Source organism: Dipodomys merriami, unplaced genomic scaffold (assembly GCF_024711535.1).
Source record: "Dipodomys merriami isolate MVZ:Mamm:240054 unplaced genomic scaffold, mDipMer1.0.p SCAF_68, whole genome shotgun sequence".
Classification (NCBI taxonomy): Eukaryota; Metazoa; Chordata; class Mammalia; order Rodentia; family Heteromyidae; genus Dipodomys; species Dipodomys merriami.
Genome location: NW_027206268.1, coordinates 338906 through 351275, shown reverse-complemented (window position 1 = coordinate 351275; position 12370 = coordinate 338906). Strand labels below are relative to the sequence as shown.

At 52.7% G+C, this 12370-nt stretch overlaps 1 protein-coding gene across 1 annotated transcript in view; it reads right to left on the bottom strand.

Annotated features, from left to right (window-relative positions):
- Positions 1–3644: 3644 nt before the first annotated feature.
- LOC138815942 (MAP kinase-activated protein kinase 3) overlaps positions 3645–12370 on the bottom strand; it is a 29004-nt gene continuing 20278 nt past the window's right edge. Inside the window, exons 4-10 of the mRNA XM_070005338.1 lie at positions 11157–11236; positions 9370–9493; positions 8011–8086; positions 7144–7268; positions 6371–6456; positions 5442–5522; positions 3645–3921 (exon numbers count right to left, since the gene is read on the bottom strand). Of these exons, the coding sequence (XP_069861439.1) occupies positions 3769–3921; positions 5442–5522; positions 6371–6456; positions 7144–7268; positions 8011–8086; positions 9370–9493; positions 11157–11236 (725 nt within the window). The 3' untranslated portion in view covers positions 3645–3768. The remainder of the gene's footprint in view (positions 3922–5441; positions 5523–6370; positions 6457–7143; positions 7269–8010; positions 8087–9369; positions 9494–11156; positions 11237–12370) is intronic.

Sequence of the window (12370 nt, the reverse complement as noted above, 5' to 3'; positions counted from 1 at the left end):
CCTATCCCCACCCTTGAGTCATGTAGTTTGCTGTGACTACGTTAGAGATGGAGTCGAGTGGATTCCCTCTGTACTGTGTGATCTTCGAGATCTCATCCTCTGGAGTAGCTAGGATGATGGAGCATGAGCTGCCGGCACCCAGCCTGAAGCTCTGATCTCACCTGTGGAGGAGAGGGATGTGGCGGAAGCCTAAAGCCGTCCTGGTGAAAAGCGCAGATGAGGGGCTAGGAAGGTGACTCTGTGGTACAGTGCTTGCTTTCCATGCATGAGGCTCTGGGTTCAATTCCTCAGCACCACATAAGCAGAAAAAGCCAGAAGTGGCGCTGTGGCTCAAGTGGTAGAGTGCTCGCCTTGAGCTGAAGAGCTGAGGGACAGTGCCCAGGCCCAGAGTTCAAGCCCCACTACCGACAAACAAACAAAAAAAAAGGCCCATACATTGCTGTCTTGGAAAAAACAAGTCCTTGAGAGAGTGAAGCCCCATGGGTGCAGAACACTTGAATTTTTCCAGAAAGTTCCAGAGGTAAATTGGGGATTCCACTGCTTTCCCCCCAGCCATAAGGACAGTGGAGTTTAGTGGCACTGGTGGCTTGTGCCTGTAATCCCAGCCACTTGGGACGCTGAGATCTGGGGATCCAGGGTTGAAGCTGGCCTGGACAAGAAAGTCCCTGTGATTCTTTTTTTTTTTGTTTTTTTTTTTTTGGTCCGCTTGTGGGGCCTGAACTCTGGGCCTGGGCGCTGTCCCTCAGCTCTTCAGCTCAAGGCGAGCGCTCTACCACTTGAGCCACAGCGCCACTTCCGGCTTTTTTCTTTTTGCTTATGTGGTGCTGAGGAATCGAACCCAGAGCCTCTGGCATGCAAGGCAAGTGCTCTACCACTGAGCCACCTTCCCATCCCCAGTCCCTATGATTCTTTTTTTTTTTTTTTTTTGGTCGGTCATGGGGCTTGAACTCTGGGCCTGGGCACTGTCCCTCAGCTCTTCAGCTCAAGGCTAGCGCTCTACCACTTGAGCTACAGCGCCACTTCCGGTTTTCTGGTGGTTTATTGGAGATAGGAGTCTCATGGTCTCTCCTGCCCGGGCTGGCTTTGAACAGCGATCCTCAGATCCTGAGTAGCTAGGATTACAGGCATGAGCCACCAGCGCCCGGCTGTCCCTGTGATTCTTATCTCTAAGTAACCACCCAAAAAAGCTGGAAATGGAGCTGTGGCCCCATAGAGTGCTCGAGCACAAAAGCTCAGGGACAGCATCTAGGCCCTGAGGACTAGTGGGCCACGTGTGCGTGCACACACACACACACACACACACACACACACAAAGACACTGGAGTGTAATGGGAGCTGTTTACCCCACACCTCACTAACCACTTCTCACATGTCATCTGCTCAAATCTCTTAAGATGATACCACTATAGGTGCCCATTCTCATACCCAGTACACAGCTGAGGAAACCAAGATTGGGGAGGCTGAGAAAGCGGCCCAAGGTCACAGGGTTTAAGAGCAGCAGAATGGGGCCAGCTTGCAAATCCCCTACCTTCTACCATCTCTGCACCCTCCCCCCCATGCCCTGAAGGAAGAGGGGCGGAGGAGGAAAGTTGCCTGTGAGCTGCCAGATGAGCTCTTGGAAATGGTGTGGGGGGGAAGGTATGGAGATCGAAATTAGGGGCAGGAAGGTGGAGGGGGGGGAGAAAAGCCAGAGTGAGGGTCCCCATGAGGCCACTGGCAAGGGATCCCAAGGGGGTGAAGGTGATCTTATAGGAGTAGTGAAAAGACAAGTCTTCCAGCATCCCCGGCCCCCTTGCCTCCCTCCCTCCCTCCCTCCCCTCCTGATTTTTTTTTTCTTGCTGCCAAATGAAATCTGGCAGCTTCTGAAAATAGCTCGGTGCTGCAGCAGGCACTCTGCCCGCCCTTCAGCGGGCTGGCACGCAGCTGGGGGCGGCCACTGTGGGCAGAGGCTGGGCGCACGCAGAGCCAGCCGGGGGTGGGTGTCATACACATGCACGGCATGCAGGGGGCAGTGCGGAGCTTGGGGGGGCATGTGGCTGCCCTGCGGTCCCTCAGCCCCTCTGACCTGTCGCCACTGAACAAGGCCATAGCAGCCCTGGAATTGTTTACCAGGTCAGAGGCACCCTCTGTAATCAGGGAGAAATCGCTAGTGGGAATAAGTGGCTGCCCCTTTGTCATCGTCCCCCACCCCAAGACAAAGAGAAGCCTGGGCATGGGAGGGAGGAAATGTCAAAAATGTGTTTATTAATAACTGTCTATAAAACCCAGCAGCATTGTCCTTGTCGACATGGTCAGAGTTTCCCAGCCAGAGAGAGTAAGAGACAGAGGCCAAGAACTGGGAACTAGGCTGGGTGTCAGGCACTTGACAGGCCTCATATCAAACACTCAGCACCCTGAGGCTGTGCTGAGTGGGACTGGGGAGGCCTGGATGGGCCAGGAAGGCCCCTCCCTGCCTCAACTCAGGCTGAAGCCAGGGCCAGACCTTCTAAGCATCGCTCTGCTGGTCTCTGCCACCACAGATCTGACCTGAACTATAAAGAAAAGCCCTTGTTAAGGAAGAGCCAAGCCGGGTGTGGTGGCTCACTCCTATAATCCTAGCTACTCAGGAGGCTGAGATCTGAGGATGGAGGTTCAAAGCCCAGCTTGGGAAGGAAAGTCTGTGAGACTCTTTTCTCCACTAAACCACTCAGAAAACCAGAAGTGGAAGTGGTACTGTGGCTCAAGTGGTAGAGCGCTGGCCTTGAGCTGAAGAGCTGAGGGACAGTGCCCAGGCCCAGAGTTCAAGCCCCAAGACTGACAAAAAAAAAAAAAAAAAAAAAGGAGGAGCCAATCATGCCCTCTCACAAAAGGACACCAAAATACAGCCCTTGCTGTCTCCATAGACAGGGGCTTTCCTGCCTGAGATCTGGTGAGCACGTGAAGTGTGTGTGTGTGTGTGTGTGTGTGTGTGTGTGTGTGTGTGTGTGTGTGTGTGTGTGTGTGTGTGTGTGTGTGTGTGTGTGTGTGTGTGTGTGTGTGTGTGTGTGTGTGTGTGTGTGTGTGTGTGTGTGTGTGTGTGTGTGTGTGTGTGTGTGTGTGTGTGTGTGTGTGTGTGTGTGTGTGTGTGTCACAGTGACATCTTTCCAAAGTAGAAAATGGTTTTAAAAAAAAATACCCTCTACCTTCAGCTGAGATGCAAGAGCTACCCTTTGGGTATGGGACGGTAAAAGGATGGTTAGGACTCTTTAGGGGAGAGAGTACCGAGTATCATTTGGCCTGGGGCTGAACCGCTCAGGCTGGACAGGGCTGGACCCTGTGACCTCATGGAGTCTCAAGAAGCGGGGAGTACGCCCTCAGTGGCCGCTCCATCCCTCCTCCCTCCTCCCCTCCTTTGCTCACTGGGCATTCACAAACAGCCACGCCATCCCCAGTCACCATGACAACCAATGGCCGGATGCCTTTCTGGAGGCTGGGCCTGTCTGCCCACACCAGGGGAGGAGGTCTCTGTAGAGGAGAGGCCCCGGTGGCCAAGAAGGCTCCAGAAGATGCGCTGGGGCAGGATCAGGGCTTGGCCAAAGGTGCTTTAACTGAGTCAGCCGCTCCCCTGGCCTGAGGCCTGGGACTCTGAAAGAGGTTTTTAGGTCAAAACAGTCTTCATCCTCAAGTTCCAAGTGACAAATTAAAACAATTAAAAAAAAATCCATTTGATAAAAGAATGACCCTTGGCCTGCCCCGGCCAGAGAGCCTCAACAAATGGTCTGTTACCAGGCTGAGACATGGCTTGGGATGCTACTGGTTGTTGCAGCCCTGGGAAGCCGAGGAACTGCCCGCCTGCTTTTTTCTCCGCTTGTTGAGGAGCCGATTGTTGGAAGTCTTCAGGTCTTTGATCTTCACCTGGTCGTAGTCTACCCGCATGGTGGCTAAAGCACTGGTCATTTCCTCCTGAGGACACACAGCACAGGGAGATGGAGAGGTCAGGCTCATACTGACTTCTAGAAGCCATCGCCCTCCTGCCCATGCACACAGCCCCTTTGATCATGTCAGTCTTTTTTTCCTTTTTTTTTTTGGTTGGTCCTGGAGCTTAAACTCTGGGCCTGGGCGCTGTCCCTCAGCTCTTCAGCTGAGGCGAGCACTCTACTACTTGAGCCACAGCACCACTTCCAGTTTTCTAATGGTTAATTGGAGATGAGTCTCATGGACTTTCCTGCCCGGGCTGGCTTTGAACCATAATTCTCAGATCTCAGCCTCCTGAGTAGCTAGGATGATAGGTGTGAGCCACCAGCACCCGGCTTGATCATGTCAGTCTTTAACAGACTGTGCCGTCACTGCATTCACTTTGTGTCACATGATCCTTGCTACGTTTTGTTTGTTTCCCTGTGTGCATTTGCAAGTCCTGGAGCTCGAACTTGGGTCCTGGGAGTACTGAAAGAGCTGAGGGCTAGCGCTCTATGGCTCGAGCCACAGCTCCACTTCTGCCTTTTGGATGGTTAACTGGAGGTAAGAGTCTCACGGGGTTTTCTGCCCAGGCTGGCCTGCAACCCTGATCCTCAGATCTCAGCCTCCCACGTGGCCAGGATGACAGGTGTGAGTCACCAGTGCCCAGCCCGTGGTAGTTGTTTATGGTGGACTCTGAGTTTATGTTCTAGGGCACAGGAAAGTAGTGACTGCCTGGGACCTCAGAAAGCATGAGTGGGACAGAGAAATGAACCGACGTCACTTGCCTAACGACAAAGTCTGTAGAAAATGCCATCTCATTGGGAACCTAGGAGATTGGGGCCTACAGACTGGCCTATGGATATAGGCTTTGAGCTGATGTCCCATAGAGTCAAACTTAATCTTTACTGAGCCTAAAGCAAGGCTGTCATTCTCCTAAAAGCTATTTGTCATAAGAGAGATTAAAGCTTGGGTTAGAGTTAGGTGGTAGAGTGCTTCCCTAGAATTCACGAGCCCCTGGGATAGATCATCTCTAGCACTCTTAAAAAAAAACAAAACTAGTGATACTGGGTGCCAGTGGTTCATGCCTGTAATCCTAGCTACTCAGGAGGCTGAGATCTGAAGATCAAGGTTTTCAAAGCCAGCATGGGCAGGAAAGTCAACGAGACCCTTATCTTCAACCAACCACCAGAAAGCTGGAAGTAGAGCTATGGCTCAAGTGGAAAAGCTCTAGCTGTGAACAAAAAAGCTTAGGGACAGTGCCCCGGCCCTGAATTCAAGGCTTGGGACCTGTCAAAAAACTAAAAGCAAATCAGATGACTTCTCTGAGATGGCCAATACTTGAGCCCAAAACCTTTATACTGGTTTCCCATCCCAAAGTCCCTTCTATATTGAGTGAGCCAAGAGCACCACATAGAATTGGGGAGCAGAGCCCAATGCTCAGAGTGCCTCAGTTGGACCACTGAGGGAGTCACTGATACACCTAGAATCCCAGAAGCTGCAGGAAGATGGAGGTAGGGTTGACTTACCTTCACTTCATCCCAATGGTCTTTGTCTTCTTGTAGTACTCGGGCAGTGTGGAGAGGGGTCTGAGGTACCACTGTGGATTGCTAGAAGGAAAGCCAAGCCCCTGAGTTAGCTCCTGGGGACATGTGGAACAGTAGTGGCTAGCCTCTACTTATCCTCTTCTCCCCTTCCCCTATTTTCCCAGTCTTTTTTTTTTTTTTGTCAGTGGTGGGGCTTGAACTCAGGGCCTAGGCGCTGTCCCTCAGCTCCTCAGCTAAAGGCGAGCACCTTACCACTTGAGACATAGCACCACTTCAGGTTTTCTGGTGGTTTGTCAGAGATAAGAATCTCAGGAGGGGCTGGGAAGTTGGCTCAGTGGTAGAGCGCTTGCCTTGCATGCCTGAGGCCCTGGGTTCGATTCCCAGCACCACATAAGCAAAAAGAAAAAAGCCGGAAGTGGCGCTGTGGCTCAAGTGGTAGAGTGCTAGCCTTGAGCTGAAGAGCTGAGGGACAGCGCCCAGGCCCAGAGTTCAGGCCCCACGACCGGACCCAAAAAAAAAAAAAAAAAAAAGAATCTCAGGAGCCAGGTACCAGTGGCTCACGCCTATAATCCTAGTTACTTAGGAGGCTGAGATGTGAGGATAACGGTTCAAAGCCAGCCTGGGCAGGAAAGTCTGCGGAGACTCTTATCTCCAATAAACCACAAGAAAACCAGAAGTGGCACTGTGGCTCAAGTAGTAGAGCATTAGCTTTGACTGAAGAGCTGAGGGACAGAACCCAAGCCTAGTGTTCAAGCCCCATGACCAACAAAAAAAGAAAGGGGGTGCTACCATACATTGCCATGCAAGAGCCCATTCCAGCCCAGCACTCAGACCTCCACAGCCGCTCCCCTCCTGCCTGGCATCTCTACTCCAGAATGACACCCACCTGCCATCAGGGAAAAGGTACTTACGTTGATCCAAGGGTGGTTCATGAATTGTGCAATGGTCAGCCTCTCTGTAGGGTCTGTCTTCAGCAGCAGGCGGATCAGTTGTTTGGCTAGAGAAGCCCAGGGAAGAGGGAGGCGGTGAGGTCGCGATCCCCCTCTTCTCCCCACATACCGCAAGCTCTGTGAAGCTAGGCTACAGATACTCCCACATTGCTATTCCATGAGCTGACCCAACAGTTTTCTTGTTCAAAGGTACTAAGTGTTCAGGATTTGTGAGCTAACACACGAGATAGGATCGCCTGCCATCTCCAGAAGAGGGAAACAAATATCAATGAGGAATTAAAAAAAAAATTAGGGCTGGGAAGGTGGCTCAGTGGTAGAGTGCTTGCCTCGCATGCATGAGGCTCTGGGTTCAATTCCTCAGCACCATATAAGCAGAAAAAGTCAGTAGTGGCTCAAGTGGTACAGTGCTCACCTTGAGCTGAAGAGCTGAGGGGCAGCGCCCAGGCCCAGAGTTCAAGCCCCACAGCCAACAACAAAACAAAACAAAACAGGCTAGGAATGTAGCTTAGCAGTAGGGTGTTTGCCTCTCATGCATGAAGCCCTGGGTTGGAATCCTCAGTACCCACATACATAGAAAAAGCCAGAAGTAGCACTGTGGCTCAAGTGGTAGAGTACTAGTCTTGAGTAAAAGAAGCTCAGGGACAGTGCTCAGGCCCTAAGTTCAAGCCCCAGAACTGGCAATACATAAATAAATAAATAACAGCCTGGGGGACCAGGTAGAAAGGTTGACTCACCATCTTCTGATACGTCTGACCACTCAGGATTGGGGAAGCCATACTGGCCCAGGCGGATTCTCCTCTTCATCCCTGGAGAGATGGCCTGACCCGTGTTGGAGTAGAAGGGTGGGAAGCCACACAAACTAGGGGAGGAAGGAGGGAGTCATTTTGGCACAAGGGTTGGGGGGTCCGTGCTGGGGCAGACCCCTTCTCTACCTTAAGCCAAGGAGATAGGCAGGCAGGTACTGTAGCCATAACCCCAGCTCTCTGGCCTCCTGGGCATCTCGTCTGCCCTTAGCATGAGGGGACTCTCCAGTAACCTAAAGGGATGGTGGCCCTGTGACCAGAGAGGGTGATACACACACAAAGCCCCTCACTGAGGACACAGAGGCAAGAAGCAGAAATGGAACTAAAAGTATACAATGGGAAGCCTGTGATCCTACCTACTCAGGAGGCTGAGATCTGAGGATCGAAGTTCCAGGAGGGAAAATCTATGAGAACTTTTTTTTTTTTTTTGGTCGGTCGTGGGTCCTGGGCGCTGTCCCTCAGCTCTTCAGCTCAAGGCTAGCGCTCTACCACTTGAGCCACAGCGCCACTTCTGGCTTTTTCTGCTTATGTGATGCTGAGGAATCAAACCCAGGGCCTTATGCATGCAAGGCAAGCACTCTAACACTGAGCCACCTTCCCAGCCCCTATGAGAACTCATCTCCAATGAACCGACCAGAAAATGGCGCCATGGCTCAAGTGGTAGATCTAGCCTTGAATGGAAGAGTTCTGGGACAGCGTGCCCAGGCCCTGAGTTCAAGCCCCATGACTGAGAAAAAAAATAAGAAGATGGTAGGATTGGGCCAAGAGGTCCAAGCCAAAGGCAGCCGTGGTACTTACAGGATGTACATGATGACACCCAGAGACCACATGTCACATGACTTGTCGTACTTCTCTGGACCCAAGACTTCAGGAGCTGTCAGGACAGAGGACAGGGACGGGTTCTGAGCCCCAAGCTTCTAGGGAACCCAGGCAGAAAGCCTGAAAGCCCGGGCAAGGCGAGGAGCAGTCTGGGAGCGAGGGCAGAGTAGACTGGTGTCTGGCACCTTCTGGGAAGGCAGTATGTGTGTGAAACTCCAAGAGAAGAGACAGCTCGGAGGGCTGGGGAGGGGCAGGGAGGGAAAAAACTGCTTTCAGACAGCCCTGTGGCTCCTTTTTAGGCCCTCCTAACAGTCTCAACTTGGTAGGGAGGGGAAATGGCCAGTCTCTAGGGTTGGGTGAGTTCCTGCCCCCCTTTCCCCCCCAAAAAAAGCTTCAGCCAACTAGCTGACTGGTGTCCCTTTTCCCTAAGCTTAGGTCACAGGTAAGGAGAAACTGTGTGTGTGCATGTGTGTGTATGTGTGTATGTGTGTATGCATGTGTGTGTGGACTCTACACTCCACGGTCAGCTTAGCTACGGCCATGCATGCGTGCGTGCGTGCGTGCGTGCGTGTGTGTGTGTGTACTCCACACTCCATGGTCAGCTTAGCTACCACCCGCAGACCTCTGTCTTTGCATCTATGCAATGAGGTCAGCAGGACAGAAGCTCTCTTAAGTCAAAATACTGTGGACTGCGTGTCCTCGTGAGCAAGGCTCCATTTTGGCTCTCTATGGGGACGTCCTGTCCGTCCCCACCCCTCCACCCCACCCCAGGCCTGCCCTCGTGAAAGAGTCCATTGCTGATCCACCCTCTGATGCAGGACAGGGTTACAATTGGGGGGAGGGGGGCTTTCCTGACCCGGGAGCCACGTGGATGTGTCCACTCAGAGATCCCCACCCCCCACCCCGAGGCAGGTGACTGGGACCCCGCATGTCCTTTTCATGTCGAGGAAAAGGCCTGCCCGCTTTCTGGATCTGAATCCCAGGGAGAGAAAAAAAATAAAAAAACAGATAAAGACAACCACCGTCGGGCTCCATTCCGAGCCGACGGCAGCCTTTCATCAGGTATATATTTAGAGCTGCCGTGATGTCATTTTCACTCACAGGCCACAGCCGGAATTTTCCTGGATCTATTTTCAAAAGCAGAAGCTGAAGTTGGGGAGAATATTTTTGCAGCCTCCGGCCCCCCCCCACTCCACCCCACCCCATAACACCCGCCTCCACGCAGTGAGTTGCACCCCTCCCTTCCTCTCTGGGCTTTAACTCTGTGCTTTCCACGGCCTGCCAGCTGGCACCCCTGCACCCCCACAGCAGTCTGTGTACCATACCCCAAAAACGCACCCACGTAATAGGGAGTATAGCAAGGCGTCTGAAGGGCATTTTGAGTGGTCTCCTTTGCAAAGCCGAAGTCAGTGAGCTTCAGCACGGCGTTTTTCTCCTTGGATGTGTAGAGCAGGTTTTCGGGCTGAGCCAGGGGAGAAAAAGCACGGGTGTGGAGTTAGCTACCGGAGGAGATCGGGATAAGAGTCCTCCCCTCTGTCCTGGTGCAGGTCAGCTCAATCCAGCTCCTAGACAACCCTGAGCCCTAGTGATCTAGAACATGAACCAGATAGAGAGAAGCCAAGGATGATGGGGAGGGGATGCTTTCATTCACAGGGGAAAATGAGGCAGGCTCTCAGCCAAGGCTATGAATGGTCACTTCACATTCATAGAAAGCCCAGGGGTGGGAATCTTTTTGATCCTGTTGATCCTGAGTTGTCGAGGTGGCTGTCAATCAACCTGGATGAGGGTATAAGACCGACTGCCCCTGCCACCCCCTCTCTCCCCTCTCACCGGCCCAGAAGGAAACCTGCTGGGGCAGGTCCACCTGTGATCACCCTCCCCCCCCAGAGCTCAGACCTCAAGAACTGCACAGAGGCCAGCCATCCTTCCCCGGTACAAAGCACTGACAGACCGGGCAGGTGGGGTGGCAGGGAGAGCCGTGTGGAGGAAGGTGGTTTTTCATGACTGTGGAGGACCTAGGCCTGTGTCAAGTAACAGAAGGCATTTCCCCAAGCACGGCTGAGGAAGAAGGGCAGAGTATTGGACAGAGTTTGCCTGCGGTGCCAGTAGGAGCTATTTTTTCCAGTTCTCTTTGAGACAATCCGACCTTGGATCGAGATAAACACAGGGAGGCAGTTTCAGAGAACACAGAGGCATCTGGTTTGTAGAAGGCATTGTTCCCCTTAGGAAAAGAAAGAGGGGGGAGGGAGGGAGGGGGGAGAGACAGAGGGAGGGACAGAGAGAGAGAGAGCAGGAGAAAGAGAGAGAGGGGGAGAGGGAGAGGGGAAGAGAGAGGGAGAGAAAGGAAGAGAGAGGGAGAGAGGGGGAAAGGGAAAGAGAGAGGGACAGAGGGAGAGAGGGGGAGAGAGGGAGAGGGAGAGAAAAGGGGGAGAGGGAGAGGAGAGAGGGAGAGAGAAAGAGAGGGAGGGGGAGAGGAAGAGAGGGGGAGAGAGGGAGAGAGAAGCCAGAGCCAAATTATAACAAGGATTTAGCAGGTGGCTCTGTGGCGGCTCTGCACGCATTCCGCATCAGTGGGTAACCAGGGGTTGGCGGAAGGTCCCAACACCGCAGCCGGGCCCTCTGCTCTCCTCAGCCCAGGAGATGGCTCAGGAGGATGGAAGCCAAGGTGACGATATTCCAGATTTGGGACCAAGGGCCAAAGAGGGACAAATTTGGCTCTAACGCGGAGCACGTGGGAAAATCCGATGAGTCTCCATGAGGCAGAGGCACAGACACAGGTGAGCCACTTACTGTGTCTTAGTCTTTCAATTTGCTCGTCTGTAAAATGGGGGCCATCAACTCTTATAGGGCTGGTGGAATTAAATGAGGTGTCTATCAGCACGAGTAGCTAGGGTTGATGCTTGGTTATTCTATTGGGATGACACGGCGTTCGAGGGAAACAAGGTCATCTGATGGGACCAGAATCAGCATGCCCAACCACTGGAGGAAGGGCCGAGAGAAAGCAGTCTGGTTGAGAAGCTGAAGCTGACTGAGGAGCTTGGCCTCCATCCAGTGGGGACCAGGAGCCAACGAGGGCTGTGGGACAGACCCGTCTCTGCCCCCTAGATCGGGTCTCAGTGACTCACCTTGACATCTCGGTGAGCGATATTCTGGCTGTGTAGAAACTGGATGGCGGTGCCGATATCCCGCATTATCTCTGCGGCCTCTGTAGACAAGGAGGCGGGGCACACGTCACAAATACCAAAGGTCTGATGACTTGGGACATCCCCCCCACCCACATATCATTGCCTCTGGATAGGATCTGGCAGGCCAGCAGGAGATGATCATGGTAGTCCTGTGGCCCGTGGCTCCCTATCCTAAATACCCCCCCTTTTTTTTTGGTCAGTTGTGGGACTTGAACTCTGGGCCTGGGTGCTGTCCCTCAGCTCTTCAGCTCAAGGCAAGCTCTCTACCACTGGAGCCACAGCACCACTTCTGGTTTTCTGGTGGTTCATAAGAGTCTCATGGACTTTCCTTCCCCGGGTTGGCATTGAACTGCAATCCCCAGATCTCAGCCTCCTGAGTAGCTAGGATAATAGGCATGAGCCACCAGTGTCCTTAAGACTCTTATCTCCAATGAACCACCAGAAAACCGGAAGTGGCGCTGTGGCTCAAATGGTAGAACGCTCACCTTGAGCTGAATTGCTGAGGGACAGAGCCCAGGGTCAGAGTTCAAGCCTCACAGCTGGCAAAAAAAAAAAAAAGCCCAAGTATCCACCTGGGCTGGATTTGAACCTTGATCCTCAGATCTCAGCCTCCTGAGTAGCTAGGATTACAGGCGTGAGCCACTAGTGCCTGGTTCCATTTTTTTCCCCTAGGGATGCTTCTAACACATCTGAACTTCTTTCCTCATGCCTAGACAGCTTCTTTCCAACTCCCCTGTGGGTCAGCACCCAGAGGCTCCAATTCCTCCATGCCAGAACTAGAGAGTCCATTTCCAACCACATGTCATGGACATAGGGGACAAAATGCGCCACCCTCTCATTCTTTTTTGGTTTTGATATATGTGTGTAGGTGTGTGCCGATACTAGGGTCTGAACTCAGAGCCTGGGCATTGTTCCTTCGTTTTATTGTTCAACAATAGTGTTTTAGGGGCTGGGAAGGTGGCTCAGTGGTAGAGCGCTTGTCTTGCATGCATGAGGCCCTGGGTTCGATTCCTCAGCACCACATAAGCAGAAAAAAAAGCCAGAAGTGGCGCTGTGGCTCAAGTGGTAGAGCGCTAGCCTTGAGCTGAAGAGCTGAGGGACAGCGCCCATGCCCAGAGTTCAAGCCCCATGACCGACCAAAAAAAATAAAAACA